The sequence below is a fragment of the Anomaloglossus baeobatrachus genome, chromosome 8, assembly GCF_048569485.1.
Source record: "Anomaloglossus baeobatrachus isolate aAnoBae1 chromosome 8, aAnoBae1.hap1, whole genome shotgun sequence".
NCBI lineage: Eukaryota > Metazoa > Chordata > Amphibia > Anura > Aromobatidae > Anomaloglossus > Anomaloglossus baeobatrachus.
Genome location: NC_134360.1, coordinates 35,418,422 through 35,437,561, shown reverse-complemented (window position 1 = coordinate 35,437,561; position 19,140 = coordinate 35,418,422). Strand labels below are relative to the sequence as shown.

Genomic DNA, 19,140 nt, shown 5'->3' with positions numbered 1-19,140 from the left:
AAAAAAACCTGTGCCTTAGTAGCTTTGCTCCTTGTGGACGACATGCTGTTGTCTCCTAGGAGAGTGACCACTGAGGGTATATGGGAAAAGGGTATACAGCCTGACCGAACAGATAGATATATCTAATACATATAAACACATATATATATATATATATATATATATATATATATATATATATATTCCGGCACCCTAGAGGGACCAGCACCGGGTGACCGGTGTGGCTTACCGACCGCTAACGAGCGGAGTGTGTCCTCCAGATTCCCTGTCGTGGATCCCCCGGAGCTGCAGAGCTGTGTCACTGAGAAGCATCCACCGGCAGAATGCCAAAAAATGGCCGCCGGAGCTCTCAGGGGAGGAGTGGGGCCGAGGGCGGCGCCAGCAAAGAGCGGGAATCTGGGGTCCCCACAGTGGTCAATGAGGGGGGAGGAAGACATGCAGGATGCTCCAGCCCTCACATCCGACGTCATGTCGGTAATCCCGCCCTTACCCCTGACAGGCAGGCCCGGGGGCGGGATTTTCGCGACTAGGCCGCGGCGAAGCCGGGGACTAAATTTGAGGCCGCGCCCGACAAGCAGGCACGGTCGGCGCGGAAGTCCGCCGGACTCCCTCCTTCCACACAAAGCATAAAACTGAGGAGCCCGTGGTCCACGGGAGGGTGTATAGGCAGAGGGGAGGGGTTACACTTTTTAAAGTGTAATACTTTGTGTGGCCTCCGGAGGCAGAAGCTATACACCCCAATTGTCTGGGTCTCCCAATGGAGCGACAAAGAAAGATCTTTAGAAATAGTATTTCTAAAGATCCTTTATAATATGCTAATTGGTGGCTCAGTGGTTAGCACTGCAGTCTTGCAGTGCTGGGGTCCTGGGTTCAAATCCAACTAAAAACACCATCTGCAACTCCCGCTCTCAGTGGCGGGAAGGATTAACCTCCTTAAAATGATAGTGCAACCAAAGTGTCTCTATATTACCCAGCATGTATTTGTACAGATTCCCGGCTCTTTCTTTCGGTCCCTGGAATCTTTAATGATTACCAAATGATTACCTTTGTCTGGGGCACATCCAGATCAAGGGTCCAATTGGCCAAATTACAGAGACCCAAGGACATGGGGGGTATGGCCCTTCCTGATCTGTACATATACTACTTGGCCGGACAATTGAAATACCTGGGTCAATGGACGCTCCCCGGGGTTAGGGGTTCTCCGGAGGGACTCCTGGCAGAGTTCACAGGTGTGGATCTCCTGTGGCCGTTGTTGACGGATCACAGGAGAGACCCTGAGGGTCGTGTCCTCCCGATGCACAAATTGGGGGCCAGGATCTGGAAAGAGGCTAAAGCCATATTCGGATTTCATGATATACCGACTGAGACACCCATATGGTATAACCTGGACCTTCCACACTTCTGTGGGTTGCCGGGGTTTGGCGAATGGAGGACTCGCGGAATAGTCTCCCTGGGATCACTGGTCCAGGATGGTGAACTCCGCCACTTTGCACAACTGCGAACGGAATTCAACTTGCCGGAATCTAATGGGTTTCAGTATCACCAGATTAGGCACGCCTTTCGGGCTCAGTTCTCTGGTCGTGGGGCTAGATTCTCTTCCTTTCCAGTCATTGGAATTATTAGATCGCAGGGCCCTGGCGGTCTTATTTCTAAACTATACTCCTCCCTCATTCGGGCCAAGGCCATGAATAGTCCTCTTTCTGTCCGAGAGAGATGGAGTGCCAGGATCCCTGAAATTGATGATGTAGTGTGGGACGACATTGTCGAATCCCACACGCTGGTCTCTCCTGCAGTTAATAATAGACTGATTCAGTTATATATAATACACCAAAGTTATATCACTCCCCAGAGACTGAACAAGATGAAAAAGACGAATAAATTGGTGGGGATGGGCTATCCGAGATGCGGGAGAGACGGTGCGGATTTCTGGCACATGATATGGGATTGCCGGGTCATTCTCTCCTATTGGAGTGAGGTTGTAACGACTCTTTCCACCATACTTCAAAAAGCGGTTGCTATGTGCCCAATTCTGTGTCTATTTGGGGTGGTAGATGTACACTCCTGGTCCCAAGATGAGAATCTATTAATAAAAAAGGTCCTTTTTCTGGCCCGGAAGGGCATTATACTAAATTGGATGGGCACTCGTCCCCCCAACTAGAGCCTCTTGGATTGCATTGGTAAATGCTATAATTCCGTCAGAACAATTTGTTTATAAGACAAGAGGCTCTTTAAATAAATTCGACAAAGAAGGGAATTTTGTTTACTTACCGTAAATTCCTTTTCTTCTAGCTCATATTGGGAGACCCAGACAATTGGGGTGTATAGCTTCTGCCTCCGGAGGCCACACAAAGTATTACACTTTAAAAAGTGTAACCCCTCCCCTCTGCCTATACACCCTCCCGTGCATCACAGGCTCCTCAGTTTTGGTGCAAAAGCAGGAAGGAGAAAACTTATAAATTGGTCTAGGGTAAATTCAATCCGAAGGATGTTCGGAGAACTGAAAACCATGAACCAAAAGAACAATTCAACATGAACAACATGTGTACACAAAAGAACAACAGCCCGAAGGGCACAGGGGCGGGTGCTGGGTCTCCCAATAGGAGCTAGAAGAAAAGGAATTTACGGTAAGTAAACAAAATTCCCTTCTTTGTCGCTCCATTGGGAGACCCAGACAATTGGGACGTCCAAAAGCAGTCCCTGGGTGGGTAAAAGAATACCTCAATAAAAAGAGCCGAAACGACCCCCTCTTACAGGTGGGCAACCGCCGCCTGAAGGACTCGCCTACCTAGACTGGCGTCTGCCGAAGCATAGGCATGCACTTGATAGTGTTTCGTGAAAGTGTGCAGACTAGATCAGGTAGCTGCCTGACACACCTGCTGAGCCGTAGCCCGGTGCCGCAATGCCCAGGACGCACCCACGGCTCTGGTAGAATGGGCTTTCAGCCCTTAAGGAAGCGGAAGCCCAGAAGAACGGTAGGCTTCGAGAATCGGTTCCTTGATCCACCGAGCCAAGGTTGACTTGGAAGCCTGCGAACGCTTACGCTGGCCAGCGACAAGGACAAAGAGCGCATCTGAACGACGCAGGGGCGCCGTGCGAGACACGTAGAGCCGGAGTGCTCTCACCAGATCCAAAGAGTGCAAATCCTTTTCATATTGGTGAATTGGATTAGGGCAAAATGAAGGTAAGGAGATATCCTGATTGAGATGAAAAGGAGATACCACCTTAGGGAGAAATTCCGGGACCGGACGCAGAACCACCTTATCCTGGTGGAACACCAGGAAGGGGGCTTTGCATGACAGCGCTGCAAGCTCAGACACTCTCCGAAGTGATGTGACTGCCACTAGAAAGGCCACCTTCTGCGAAAGACGTGATAGAGAGACATCCCGCAGCGGCTCGAAAGGTGGTTTCTGAAGAGCCGTTAGTACCCTGTTAAGGTCCCAGGGTTCCAGCGGACGCTTGTAAGGTGGGACTATGTAGCAAACTCCCTGCAGGAACGTGCGGACCTGCGGAAGTCTGGCTAGACGCTTTTGAAAAAATACGGAGAGCGCCGATACTTGGCCCTTGAGAGAGCCGAGTGACAAACCCTTGTCCATCCGGATTGAAGGAATGAAAGAAAAGTGGGTAAGGCAAACGGCCATGGAGGAAGACCGTTATCAGAGCACCAGGATAAGAAGATTTGCCAAGACCTGTAATAGATCTTGGCGGACGTAGGCTTCCTGGCCTGTCTCATGGTGGCAATGACATCCTGAGATAACCCTGAAGACGCTAGGAGCCAGGACTCAATGGCCACAAAGTCAGGTTGAGGGCCACAGAATTCAGATGGAAAAATGGGCCTTGTGACAGCAAGTCTGGGCGGTCTGGAAGTGCCCACGGTTGACCCACCGTGAGATGCCACAGATCCGGATACCACGACCGCCTCGGCCAGTCTGGAGCAACGAGAATGGCGCGACGGCAGTCTGACCTGATCTTGCGTAACACTCTGGGCAGCATCGCCAGAGGAGGAAACACATAAGGCAGTCGAAACTGCAACCAATCCTGAACTAACGCGTCCGCCGCCAGAGCTCTGTGATCCTGAGACCGTGCCATGAATGCCGGGACTTTGTTGTTGTGCCGTGACGCCATGAGATCGACGTCCGGCGTTCCCCAGCGGCGACAGATCTCTCGAAACACTTCTGGGTGCAGAGACCATTCCCCCGCATCCATGCCCTGACGACTGAGAAAATCTGCTTCCCAGTTTTCTACGCCCGGGATGTACACTGCGGAGATGGTGGATGCTGTGGCTTCCACCCACTGCAGAATCCGCCGGACTTCCTGGAAGGCATGACGACTGCGAGTGCCGCCTTGGTGGTTGATGTATGCGACAGCAGTGGCGTTGTCCGACTGGATACGGATCTGCCTGCCCTCCAGCCACCGATGAAAGGCCAATAGGGCTAGATACACTGCCCTTATCTCCAGAAAATTGATCTGAAGGGAAGACTATCGGAGTCCAGGTTCCCTGAGCACTGTGGTGGAGAAAAACCGCTCCCCACCCTGACAGGCTCGCGTCCGTGGTGACCACAGCCCAGGTTGGGGGAAGGAAGGATTTTCCCTGCGATAGAGAATTGGGAAGGAGCCACCACTGAAGTGACGTCTTGGTTGCAAGGGAGAGAGAGACGTTCTTGTCGAGGGAAGTCGACCTCCTGTCCCATTTGCGGAGAATGTCCCATTGGAGTGGCCGTAGATGGAATTGCGCGAACGGCACTGCCTCCATCGCTGCCACCATCTTCCCCAGGAAGTGCATGAGGCGCCTTAAGGGGTGTGACTGATTCCGAAGAAGTGATTGCACCCCTGCCTGCAGAGAAAGCTGTTTGTCCCGCGGTAGCTTGACTACCGCTGACTGTGTATGAAACTCCATCCCGAGGTAAGTCAGTGATTGGGTCGGTGTCAACTTGGATTTCGGGAAGTTGATGATCCACCCGAATTGCTGGAGAGTCGCCAGAGCGACGGTAAGGCTGTGTTGACACGCCACCCAGGAGGGTGCCCTGACTAGGAGATCGTCTAAGTAAGGAATCACCAAGTGGCCCTGAGAGTGTAGGACCGCCACGACGGATGCCATGACTTTGGTGAAAACCCGTGGGGCTGTCGCCAGGCCGAAAGGCAATGCCACGAACTAAAGGTGTTCGTCCCCGATGGCGAAACGCAAGAAGCGTTGATGTTCGGGTGCGATCGGCACGTGGAGATAAGCATCCTTGATGTCGATCGATGCTAGGAAGTCTCCTTGTGACATCGAGGCGATGACTGAGCGGAGAGATTCCATCCGAAACAGTCTGGTTCTCACATGTTTGTTGAGCAGCTTACGGTCCAGAACGGGACGGAATGATCCGTCCTTTTTTGGCACCACGAACAAGTTGGAGTAAAAGCCGCGACCACGTTCCTGAAGGGGAACGGGGGTCACAACTCCTTCTGTCTTCAGAGTGTCCACTGCCTGAAAAAGTGCGTCGGCCTGAGCGGGGGGCGGAGAGGTTCTGAAGAAACGAGCCACAGGACGAGAGCTGAACTCTATCCTGTAACCGTGAGACAGAATGTCTCTCACCCATCGGTCTTGAACATGTGGCCACCAGGCGTCGCCAAAGCGGGAGAGCCTGCCACCGACCGAGGATGCGGCTAGGGGAGGCCGCGAGTCATGAGGAGGCCGCCTTGGAGGCAGTGCCTCCTGCGGCCTTTTGGGGACGTGACTTGGACCACCATGCATAGGAGTTCCTCTGGCCTTTCTCCGGCCTGCTGGACGAAGAGGATTGGGGCTTGGCGGAGGGACGAAAGGACCGAAACCTCGATTGTATTTTCCGTTGCTGAGGTCTCTTAGGTTTGGACTGGGGTAAGGAGGAGTCCTTTCCCTTGGATTCCTTAATAATCTCATCCAATCGTTCGCCAAACAAGCTGTCGCCAGAAAACGGCAAACCGGTTAAGAACCTCTTGGAGGCCGAGTCTGCCTTCCATTTGCGCAGCCACATGGCCCTGCGGACTGCCACAGAGTTAGCGGATGCCACAGCTGTACGGCTAGCAGAGTCTAGGACTGCGTTCATGGCGTAGGAAGAAAAAGCTGACGCTTGAGAAGTCAAAGACGCAACTTGCGGAGCAGAATTACGTGAGACAGCATTAATCTCAGCCAGACAAGCTGAGATAGCTTGGAGTGCCCACACAGCTGCAAAGGCCGGGGCAAAAGACGCGCCTGTGGCTTCATAGATGGACTTCACCAGGAGCTCTATCTGCCTGTCAGTGGCATCCTTTAGCGATGAGCCATCTGCAACCGATACCACAGATCTAGCCGCCAATCTAGAGACTGGAGGATCCACCTTGGGACATTGAGCCCAACCCTTAACAACGTCAGAGGGGAAGGGGTAACGTGTGTCAGTGAGGCGCTTAGTAAAGCGCTTGTCCGGAACCGCTCTGGGCTTCTGGACAGCATCTCTGAAGTTAGAGTGATCGAAAAACGCACTACGTGTACGTTTGGGAAACCGAAACTGGTGTTTCTCCTGCTGAGACGCAGACTCCTCTACAGTAGGAGGCGGGGGAGAGAGATCCAACACCTGGTTGATGGATGAGATAAGATCATTCACTAAGGCGTCCCCTTCAGGTGTATCAAGGTTAAGGGCGACGTCAGGGTCAGAGCCCTGAGCTGCGACGTCCGCCTCGTCCTCCAGAAAGTCCTCAAGCTGGGAACCCGAGCAGCGTGAAGAAGTCGGGGAAGATTCCCAGCGAGACCGCTTAGCCGGTCTAGGACTGTGGTCCTGGCAAGAGTCCTCCACGTGGGACCTAGGGCCCGACCTGGGAACGCGCTGCGGCGCGGACCGAGAGGGGCCTGGAGGGGACGATCCAACAGGGCCCGGGGCCTGTGTAAGGACCGGTCTGGACTGCAAAGCTTCTAGCAGCTTGGCAGACCATTTGTCCATAGACTGAGCCATGGATTGTGAAAGTGACTCAGAGTTTCTCAGCAAAAGAGGCGAACTCTGTCCCTGCCGCCTGGACAGGGGGAGCAGGGGGGTCTACATGAGCCGAGGGGCCCACTAGTGACCGAGGCTCCGGCTGAGCAAGCGAAACAGGGGTCGAGCATTGCTCACAGTGAGGGTAGGTGGAACCCGCAGGTAACATAGCCCCACAAGAGGTACAGGCCGCAAAAAAACCCTGTGCCTTAACAGCTTTGCTCCTTGTGGACGACATGCTGTTGTCTCCTAGGAGAATGATCACTGAGGGTATATGGGCAAAAAAGGGTATACAGCCCGACCGAACAGAAAGAAGGGAATTTTGTTACTTACCGTAAATTCCTTTTCTTCTAGCTCTTATTGGGAGACCCAGACGATTGGGGTATAGCTACTGCCCTCCGGAGGCCACACAAAGCACTACACTAAAAAGTGCAAGGCCCCTCCCCTTCTGGCTATACCCCCCCGTGGTATCACGGGTTCTCCAGTTTTAGTGCCAAAGCAAGAAGGAGGAAGCCAATAACTGGTTTAAACAAATTAACTCCGAATAACGTCGGAGAACTGAAAAACCGTTCAACATGAACAACATGTGTACCCGCAAACAACCAAGAAATCCCGAAGGACAACAGGGCGGGTGCTGGGTCTCCCAATAAGAGCTAGAAGAAAAGGAATTTACGGTAAGTAACAAAATTCCCTTCTTCTTCAGCGCTCTATTGGGAGACCCAGACGATTGGGACGTCCAAAAGCTGTCCCTGGGTGGGTAAAGAGATACCTCATGTTAGAGCTGCAAAACAGCCCTCCCCTACGGGGATGTCACTGCCGCCTGCAGGACTCTTCTACCTAAGCTGGCATCCGCCGAAGCATAGGTATGCACCTGATAATGTTTGGTGAAAGTGTGCAGACTCGACCAGGTAGCTGCCTGGCACACCTGTTGAGCCGAAGCCTGGTGTCGTAGCGCCCAGGACGCACCCACGGCTCTGGTTGAATGGGCTTTCAGCCCTGAAAGAACCGGAAGCCCTGCAGAACGGTAGGCTTCCAGAATTGGTTCTTTGATCCATCGAGCCAGGGTGGCTTTAGAAGCCTGCAACCTCTTGCGCGTACCAGCGACAAGGGCATCGGAACGGCGTATGGGCGCCGTGCGGGAAATGTAGATTCTGAGTGCTCTCACCAGATCTAGCAAACGTAAACATTCTCATACCGGTGAACCGGATGAGTGCAAAAGGACGGTAAGGAGATATCCTGATTAAGATGAAACGAGGATACGACCTTAGGGAGAAACTCCGGAATGATGCGCAGCACTACCTTGTCCTGGTGAAACACCAGGAAGGGAGCCTTGGATGACAGAGCTGCCAGCTCAGACACTCGCCGAAGCGATGTGATCGCAACGAGAAACGCCACCTTCTGTGACAGGCGAGAAAAGGAAACTTCCTTCAGAGGCTCGAAAGGCGGCTTCTGGAGAGCAACTAGAACCCTGTTCAGATCCCATGGATCTAACGGCCGCTTGTACGGGGGTACGATATGACAAACCCCCTGCGGGAACGTGCGCACCTTAGAAAGACGTGCTAGACGCTTCTGAAAAAAAAAACACGGATAGTGCTGAGACTTGCCCTTTGAGGGAGTCTAGCGACAAGCCCTTTTCTAACTCCTATTGTAGGAAGGAAAGAAAAGTAGGCAATGCAAATGGCCAGGGAGACACTCCCTGAGTAGAGCACCAGATTAAGAAAATCTTCCACGTTCTGTGGTAGATCTTAGCAGACGTGGGCTTCCTAGCCTGTCTCATGGTGGCAACGACCCCTTGGGATAATCCTGAAGACGCTAGGATCCAGGACACAAAGGCCACACAGTCAGGTTCAGGGCCGCAGAATTCCGATGGAGAAAACGGCCCTTGAGACAGTAAGTCTGGTCGGTCTGGTAGTGACCCCGGTCGGCCGACCGTGAGCTGCCACAGATCCGGGTACCACGATCTCCTCGGCCAGTCTGGTGCGACGAGTATGACGCGGCTGCAATCGGATCTGATTTTTGCGCAGTACTCTGGGCAAGAGTGCCAGAGGTGGAAACACATATGTGAGCCGGAACTGCGACCAATCTTGCACTAAGGCGTCTGCCGCCAGAGCTCTGTGATCGCGCGATCGTGCCATAAATGCCGGGACCTTGTTGGTGTGCCGAGACGCCATTAGGTCGACGTCCGCCACCCCCCAGCGGCAACAGATTTCCTGAAACACGTCCGGGTGAAGAGACCATTCCCCCGCGTCCATGCCCTGGCGACTGAGGAAGTCTGCTTCCCAGTTTTCTACGCCCGGGATGGGAACTGCGGATATGGTGGATGCTGTGTCCTCCACCCACATGAGGATTCGCCGGACTTCCTGGAAGGCTGCTGACTGCGTGTCCCTCCTTGGTGGTTGATGTATGCCACCGCTGTGGAGATGTCCGACTGGATTCGGATCTGCTCTCTTTCTAGCCACTTCTGGAAAGCTAATAGGGTAAGATACCCTGCCCCGATTTCCAGAATATCGATCTGAAGGGTGGACTCCTGCTGAGTCCACGTCCCCTGAGCCATGTGGCGGAGACAAACTGCTCCCCACCCTGACAGACTCGTATCTGTCGTGACCACTGCCCAGGATGGGGGCTATGACAATGAGGTGGGAATAAGCCACTATTGCAGAGAGTCCTCGGCCGTCAGGGAAAGGGAGACTTCCCGTCCAGGGAGGTTGACTGCCCATCCCATTGGCGGAGAATGTCCCATTGCCGTTGGCGCAGATGAAACTGCGCAAAGAGAACTGCCTCGATGGCTGCCACCATCTTCCTTAGGAAGTGCATGAGGCGCCTTAAGGGGTGCGACTGGCCTTGAAGGAGAGACTGCACCTCTGTCTGCAGTGAACGCTGCTGGTTCAGCGGAAGCTTCACTATGGCTGATAGAGTATGAAACTCCATGCCGAGATACGTTAGTGATTGAGTCGGAGACAGATTTGACCTTGCCAAATTGATGATCCACCCGAAAGTCTGGAGAGTCTCCAGCGTAACATTCAGGCTGCGTTGGCATGCCTCGAGGGAGGGTGCTTTGACGAGTAGATCGTCCAAGTACGGGATCACCGGGTGTCCCTGAGAGTGCAAGACTGCTACCACTGCCGCCATGACCTTGGTGAACACCCGTGGGGCTGTCGCCAGACTGAATGGCAGAGCTACGAACTGAAGATGTTCGTCTCCTATCACAAAACGTAGAAAACGTTGGTGCTCCGTAGCAATTGGCACGTGGAGATAGGCATCTTTGATGTCTGTTGAGGCAAGGAAGTCTCCTCGAGACATTGAGGCAATGACGGATCGGAGGGATCCCATCCGGAACCGCCTGGCGTTCGCATGCTCGTTGAGCAGTTTCAGGACCAGAACAGGACGGAAGGAACCGTCCATTTTTGGAGCCACAAAGAGATTGGAGTACAAACCCTCGCCCTCGTTCCTGAGGGGGGACAGGGATCACCACTCCTTCTGCTCTTAGAGCGTCCACCGCCTGCAGCAGGGCATCTGCTCGGTGGAGAGGTGGGGCCGTTCTGAAGAATGGAGTCGGAGGACGAGAACAGAACACTGTCCTGTGCACGTGAGCACAATGTCCGTCACCCACCGGTCTGTGACCTGTGGCAGCTAAATGTCGCCAAAGGCGGGGGAGTCTGCCATCAACCGCGGATGCGGAGAGAGAGAGAGAGAGCTGAGAGTCCTGAGGAGACCGCCTTGGTAGCGGTTCCTCCGACTGCCTTCCTTGGGCGAGATTGAGCCCGGCCGGAATCTGAGCCCGCCTGAGGTTTTGTAGCCCTTTTGCACGAGGACAATTGGGACCTGCCGGAGCTTGGGAAGGACCGAAACCCCGACTGTACTTTTAGGACAGTATTAACAGGGTAAGTCGCAGTGCAGACATTGCGGGGTTACGGACGCCTCTGCGGTACAGATGTCCCTGCTCAAGGTCAGCTGCGCAAGAACAGCTGAAAAGGTTAGGTTGCCAATACGGCTGTGGATGCCGGAGCAACCGACACGCCGATAGCCTCCTAGACAGATTTCAACCAGAGTCCATCTGTCTGTGAATGGCATCTTTAAGTGAAGCCCCATCTCCAGTGCAACTATGGCTCTATATGCAAGCCTGGAGATTGGAGAATCCACCTTTGGACCCTGGGTCCAGCGCTGACCACGTCAGGGGAAAAGGGATAACGTGTATCCTAAAAACGTTTGGAGAAGACGCTTATCTGGTAAGCGTGGTGTTCCTGGACTGCTTCTCTGAAGTCAGCGTGGCCAGAAAAATACTCAATATCTGCGTGAGATACTGAAAAGGAACTTCTCCTGTTCGTCTCCTATCTCCACTGGGGGAGCTGAGGGAGAAAGATCCAACCTTCCATTGATGGACGGTATAGGATCATTCCGTATGGCGTTACCACCCGGTGTATCCGGATTGAGAGCGATGTCAGTATCAAAGCCCTGAAGAGCTGCCCTTTTGGTCAAGTAGATTGCCCATGGGTGCAAGTCTCTATATTATGACTACTCCGTCCCTGTCCATGGACAGGGTTGACAGGAGGTTTCTTTGGCCACAACTAGTAGAGCCCCGGCAGACGAAGTGCTAGAGACCCCGGCAGACGACGTGCTACAGGGGAGCATGCACACAATGGGACGGTGTCATGAACAGCATCCCATGTAGTAAAAACAGCACTGAAATCTGTGTTGCTTTTTTGCCGCTGCCGACTAGCTATCTAGAAGTATATAGCCAAGATTGGTGACCGTACATTGCAATGTATAGCATACAGGCATAAAGTACAAAAGACCACCGCAGCACAAGCAATACAAGCAGCATAGAAGCCTGTGCCCTGGCACCCCTGCTCTTCTGCTGCTGTATACTAGTCATCTAGGGGAATATAGCCCAGAAGAGTGACCCTACAGTGCAATGTATAGCATACAAGCACAAGTACAAATGAACACTGCAGCACATGCAATACAAGCAGCATAGAAGCCTGTGCCCTGGCACCCCAGCTCTCCTGCTGCTGTAGACTAGTCATCTCGGGGAATATGGCCCAGAAGAGTGACCATACAGTGCTATGTATAGCATACAAGCACAAGTACAAATGCACACTGCAGCCCATGCAATACAAGCAGCATAGAAAAAAACCTGTGCCCCAGCACCCTTGGTTTTCTGCTGCTGTAGTCTAGCCATTCCAGGAGAATATAGCTAAGACTAGCGACTGTACAGTGCAATGTATAGCACATAAGCATAAACACAAATGAACACCTCAGTCGTGCAATACAAGCAGCCTAGAAAGCCTGTGCCTAAGCACACCTGCTTTCCTGCTGCTGATGTGTCGCTCCCCAAGCGGGCATATAGCGACCTATGCAGTAAAAAACAACACATGTACACACTGCAGTTATATCGTGGTCAGCACTATGTGTGCCTCTTACCGCCCGCCTATAAGCGGGTGTATGATCGCCACCGTCCTGCCTTGGTGCCGAAAGTCCGAGCTCGGACTGCAGTAATGGCTGCCGGCGTCTTCCCCAGCTCATGTGAGGAGGGGCGTGCCGTGGGCGTGCCCCCAAGGCAGAGCGGGAATCCGGCGTCCGACAGTGTGCAGTGAGAGGGCTGGAGCATGTAAAAAGGCTCCAGCCCTCGGCGCTGCTGATTGCTCAGCGTCTGTCCCCTTCCCTGAGTGACAGGGAGGGGGCGGGAACGAAGCGGCACTAGGCCGCAGAAGCCGGGGACTGGATTTATAAGCGCCGCCGCCGTAAAAGCGCGGTCGGCGCCCAGTCCCCGGCGAACTACAAGTCCCAGCCGCGCCGCCGCTCCCGGAGCGTCCGGCGCGGTAGTTCCCAAAACACAAAGTCACTCAGCAAAGCTGCAGTGACTGTAACCCTTTACTGTCCCCGGCGCACTAGCACACCCAGCAAGTCTGGAGTGTGCTGTGCCTGTGTGTACGGGGACACAGAGTACCTGTAATGGTGCAGGGCCATGTCCCTGAACGGTACTCCAGCTCCGTATCCAGCAGGTTCAAATGGGTCTGTGGATGGAGCCCGGCGTCAGAGCTTTGAGGCCGGCAGGATCCCACTTCCTCAGAGCCCCTCAGGGGGATGTGGAAGGAAAGCAGCATGTGGGCTCCAGCCTCCGTACCAGCAATAGGTACCTCAACCTTACAACACCATCAACGGGTGAGAAGGGAGCATGCTGGGGGCCCTATATGGGCCCTCTTTTCTTCCATCCGAAATAGTCAGCAGCTACTGCTGACTAAAATCTGTGGAGCTATGCGTGGATGTCTGACCTCCTTCGCACAAAGCTTGAAAACTGGAGAACCCGTGATACCACGGGGGGGTATAGCCAGAAGGGGAGGGGCCTTGCACTTTTTAGTGTAGTGCTTTGTGTGGCCTCCGGAGGGCAGTAGCTATACCCCAATCGTCTGGGTCTCCCAATAGAGCGCTGAAGAAAGATATATATAAATACGTATCTATTCCGGCACCCTAGGGGGACCAGCACCGGGTGACCGGTGTGGCTTACCGACCGCTAAAAAGCGGTGTGTGTGTCCTCCAGATTCCCTGCCTTAGGTCCCCCGGAGCTGCAGAGCTGTTCCTGAGAATCCTCCACCGGCAGAATGCCCAAAAAATGGCTGCCGGAGCTCTCAGGGGAGGAGTGGAGCCGTGGGCGGCGCCAGAAAAGTGCGGGAATCTGGGGTCCCCACAGTGATCAGTGAGGGGGGAGGAAACATGCAGGATGCTCCAGCCCTCACATCCGATGTCAGGTCGGCAGTCCCGCCCTTACCCCAGACAGGCAGGCCCGGGGGCGGGATTTTTGAGACTAGGCCGCGATGAAGCCGGGGACTAAATTTGAGACCGCGCCCGACAAGCAGGCACGGTCGGCGCGGAAGTCCGCCGGCCTTCTCAATTCAGCAGCTGCCGCAGCGTCCGGGAAGAAGGTGCGCTCCTGCACAGACCCCAGTGGGGACACAGAGTACCTTAGAGTTGCAGGGCCCGGTCCCTGAGGTTGAATAGACTCCGGTCCGGCAGATTCCCACAGGGGCTGCGGAGGGAGCACGGTCCCAGTAAATGGATGACCGCTCAGGATCCCACTTCTCCCAGAGCCGCTAAGGGATGGTGAAGGAGACTGCATGAGGCTCCGGCCTTTGTACCCGCAATGGGTACCTCAACCTTAACAACACCGCCGACGTAGTGGGGTGAGAAGGGAACATGCCGGGGGCCCTCTTTTCTTCCAACCGACATAACTAATATGAGAATGCATGAGTGGATGTGTGCCTCCTTCCACACAAAGCATAAAACTGAGGAGCCCGTGATCCACGGGAGGGTGTATAGGCAGAGGGGAGGGGTTACACTTTTTAAAGTGTAATACTTTGTGTGGCCTCCGGAGGCAGAAGCTATACACCCCAATTGTCTGGGTCTCCCAATGGAGCGACAAAGAAATATGGGGTAGATGGATGGGATCGCCCTTGACTGGAGGATCACCCGGTTCCCTGGCTGATAACCTACGGTCGGTATTATTGCAACAATAGCCAATAGTGCCCCGGTAGGCGGAGAGGAGACACATGTGATACATGATATACTGCATCAGGGATATTACGAGATCCCTGAAACCTGGGTTGCACTCTCCTTGTTAACATGGGCTTTTTGCCTCAAGATGGATATGTCTAGCGAGCTGACACCTTTGCTATGTTTAATGTACTATGACCATGCTGAAAGTAATAGACGTTGACTTGATTGTTGTTGCTTTATTACCTTGATTATCAACCAGTTTACATGTATTTTTTACTGTACAATTTGCTGACATCCTCTAATGTAATGATTTACTTAACTTTCAATAAAAAGAGTTTAAAAAAAAAAAGACACCATCTGCAAGGAGTTTGTATGTTCTCCCCATGTTTGCGTGGGTTTCCTCCGGGTTCTCCGGTTTCCTCCCACACTCCAAAAACATACAGATAGGGACCTTAGATTGTGAGCCCCAATGGGGACAGTGTTGCCAATGTATGTAAAGCGCTGTGGAATTAATAGCGCTATATAAATGAATAAAATTATTATTATTAGCGAGGGGACTAGTTGCAATGCTGTTAGTTCCTGCGCTCATTCCACCCTCTTATCATGTTATCACACCCGCAAGGGCATGTTGACATGCTATTCAATGCCCATCGTCACCAGCGGTGACGTGCGTACCTGTGTCCATCACCACATTAGACGCCGGGCAGTGCACATGATCAGAAGTCCCCGGCACTTCCAGTCATGCTCACTAGACTTCTCTGAAGCTGAGACAAATACACTCGGTTTCATAGTGTGTATGACCGGAAGTGAGGGGACTTTAATCATGCGCACTGGGCTGAAAACCAGCAGAGGTGAGAGCGCCCATGGCTCTGATGCTGCGTGTTCATTAGCATGTTGGTACGCCCACAGGCGCGTGCTTACATGCTAAGGGGGCCGACTAGCCAAGAGAAGTAACGCCCTTACAACTAGTCCCTATGCTCATTAGCATATCATAAAGGATTTTAGAAATACTTTTTCTAAAGATCCTTTTATCTATGCTAGTGTATACAGGGACAGTGAGGCAGGAATTAGAAATATGCACCCAGAACTGCTTATGGGTGCATATTGGACCTGACAGGTTCCCTTTAACTGCTCTGAGCCAGGCCCCTTTAACTTCTTAATGACGAGGGTCAATATTAATTTGTGCTTTTGTTTTTATCATCCACTTTCACACACCCAAAAGCAATAACTTTTTCCGGCAACATAGCTGCGCAAGGTCTTTTTTGGGGGACCAGTTGTGCTTGGAATGACACCCTTCACTTTATAAGAACGTTCTAAGATAAAAAAAAAAAATAGACAAGCTGGAGAACTGACAGACAATGTTTTTGCCCAGAATAAAGGTGGCTGCAAACTACCAGATTTGCAGTTCCCCAAAAATGGACAATCCCTATAATGTATGGATAAATTAAATAAAAAATAAATCCCATGCCGCATCACACCCCATACATTGAGGAGGCCTTTATCATTTACGGATACATTTCACAGCAGAGCAGGCGTCACCCCGGTAAAGTTATAACAGACACAATTGGTTATGAGAGGACATATAATGCGGTGGAGGTTGGGTTCTTACTTCGTACAGTTCTGTTACCTCGGACAGAGGGGTCGGCTTGGTGAATAGGTTGCTGGTATCTTTCTCCTGTAATAAATCTAGCGTCTTTCTCAGGAGAATAAGAAATGGAGTGAGCTGGACCTCGAGAGCCAACTGCTGGATTTTAATCTGCAACGGAGAGAAGGAAAAAAAATTAAAAAAAAAAAGTTAAACCAGCGTCATAAAGCCCAGGACAGGGTGACACGAATCTCATGACGGAGGTACGGGCTGTTGCAATCATTACCGTGTCTCTCTTCATCTTTTCTCGCTTGCGTATTAATTCCACCAGAAGCCGCGCTCGCTCCAGGTCGTGCCGGAGCCGCTGCCAAGATTTTAATTGTTCTTTCAGCATCCAGTTTTTATCCGTAGAGTCTTTCTGTTGAAACAAACTGTATTAATACTAATAATAAAAATAAAAAAGCAGCATGTCTGCATTTCTAAATGGGAGGGGGAGATGACAGGCAGCTATTTCAACCCCCAAAAATCCTGAATCGGGGGCACTTCAGACTACTGCTTGAATGGTGAGAAGGTTGAGCATGTGCAGCTCCTCTCCATAGGAAGGTGGAGCAGCAAATGCACATGCTCGACCTCATCCATTCAGAGAAGTCTCTGCAGAGCCATTCTCGGGATCTCTGGGCGTCCTAATGAGTTAACGCTCATCCATTAGTAACTTATCGCTATCCCATCTCAGATGCCAGGGCGGCACGGTGGCTCAGTGGTTAGCACTGCAGTCTTGTGGTGGCTCAGTGGTTAGCACTGCAGTCTTGTGGTGGCTCAGTGGTTAGCACTGCAGTCTTGTGGTGGCTCAGTGGTTAGCACTGCAGTCTTGTGGTGGCTCAGTGGTTAGCACTGCAGTCTTGCAACGCTGGGGTCCTGGGTTCGAATCCCACCAATGACACCATCTGCAAGGAGTTTGTATGTTCTCCCCGTGTTTGCGTGGGTTTCCTCCGGGTTCTCCGGTTTCCTCACACACTCCAAAAAGACATACAGATAGGGAATTTAGATTGTGAGCCCCGATGGGGACAGGGTTCCTGATGTATGTAAAGCGCTGCGGAATATGTTAGCGCTATATAAAAAATGTATTTATTTGATGCCCCAATACCCCGATAAATCCGCTTCTTTCTTCTCTCCTACTTTTGTGCACTTGGACTTTCCGCAATCTGTTTACAGAAACTCCTCACGAGGTGAAATGTAATGAGAAGTCGTGCAACTCTATTTGACTTTGCAGTCCGTGTGTTCATCGCTTACAAGATCTCAGCTTGTGGTCAGTGAATAAAAACATTATTGTTTACACCCAAGTATGCCCTGAGATTTTTTTCTTAATTTAAGGTCATATGCCCAGGATAAGGTTGTATTTTAAGCCTTTGGATACAAACCAGAATAATTTAATTCACTGAATGTATATACAGAATACATAGTATTAATATACAGACACTAAACCTCTATGGCAGAGATCAGCAACCATGGCACTCCAGCTGTGAAAATAAACAAAAAAAAAACAACCACAACAACAACAACCACAACAACAACAAGCACCACAACAACCACCACCACAACCACCACCACAACAAGCACAACAAGCACAACAAGCACAACAACCACAACAACCACAACAACCACCACAACAACCACCACCACAACCACCACCACCACAAGCACAACAACCACAACAACCACAACAACCACAACAACCACAACAACTCCCAGCAATACTGATTGTCAGGGCCACTGTAGTGCCGGAGGTTGCCAATCCCTGCTTTATACGTAAAGCACATATCTGACGGTTCAATGCAGCCATCACTGCAGTGCAGCCACCTTATAATCACCTTCAATGCTTGGTCCCCCTTCTCATCGTTTTCTGTAGTCTCTACTCCGGGGTGAACAGAGAGATCGTCAGATTTCGGTATTTTCCATTTCATCTCCTATTGGTAACAGTAAACGTTATTTATCTTGTAGTCTATGAAAACAACTCACCTTCCGCTCGACATAACACAGTCCTGGTAATATACAGATACTGTAATGGGGTCTCATCTGCCTGCACCCCATTAAAACAGTCAGTCTCATTTTCAGAGTCTATCCCCATCTTGATTTTTATGGCATAACTGGCTCCTTCCAGTGATCCCAAAGACTACTAAGGAAGGCGCTGTATGGAGGAAAGACCACCATTGCATTAAATGGTCTCATGCAGGCGTTCCCCTGGGAGCACCGGCATACCAGTGTCCGTGGAGAAGCAAGCACAACTCCAGGACCATTGGACGGACAGATGTCATCCCGAATCTTTTCATACATTTATTTACATATCTGGTTGATATGTCATAAATGTACGAGATTGGAACATCCCTTTAAATTTTAGGAGGATGGTGGCTGCCGTCAGCCTGGTTCTGCCCCCCAGATTAAGTGACGGACCCAGAGGGGTTTATTATATTTATATGATATATTACTCAGAATGGTAATTTCCCCTTAAATTGGAAAAAATAAATAAAACATTGTTAGTAGACCTCCATTATAAAGTTACATACATTCGGGTGCTTTATCTGCCCCCCCACAGGGTTATCACTCAGTTTTCCCAGACCCCTCAATACAAGCCTCTACAGGCTAAGCAATTGTATATTTACAAGCTCGAATCTTTTTATAATTTGCCTATTTAAGGCCCTGTGCGCACACTGCGTTTTTGCTGCAGAATTGGTGCAGTTTTTGTTCACAAGCTTCATGCAGTCCTTTCCCACCAAGTCTGAAAAAAAGAGAATTTTGTTACTTACCGTAAATTCTTTTTCTTATAGTTCCGACATGGGAGACCCAGACCATGGGTGTATAGCTTCTGCCTCCGGAGGACACACAAAGTACTACACTAAAAAGTGTAGCTCCTCCCTCCGAGCATATACACCCCCTGGATAACCAAATCTAGCCAGTTTAGTGCAAAAGCTGAAGGAGGACATCCACCCACAAGTAGAGACAGAGCAAAACCCGGAACAACCGGAACCTCTGTCTACAACAACAGCCGGTGAAAACACACGGAACAAGAAAACTGCCAACAGGCAACAGGGAGGGTGCTGGGTCTCCCAT

General features: G+C 51.5%; 1 protein-coding gene across 6 annotated transcripts in view; it reads right to left on the bottom strand.

Moving 5' to 3' along the window:
- Positions 1-19,140, bottom strand: part of BRPF1 (bromodomain and PHD finger containing 1) — a 108,985-nt gene that overhangs the window by 39,394 nt on the left and 50,451 nt on the right. For 5 of the 6 annotated variants that reach the window (XM_075321439.1, XM_075321441.1, XM_075321443.1 and 2 more), the window contains exons 5-7: positions 17,904-17,999; positions 16,322-16,453; positions 16,060-16,206 (exon numbers count right to left, since the gene is read on the bottom strand). In XM_075321439.1, coding sequence (XP_075177554.1) covers positions 16,060-16,206; positions 16,322-16,453; positions 17,904-17,999 — 375 coding nt within the window. The remainder of the gene's footprint in view (positions 1-16,059; positions 16,207-16,321; positions 16,454-17,903; positions 18,000-19,140) is intronic. The other variant, XM_075321440.1, reaches the window with a different exon arrangement.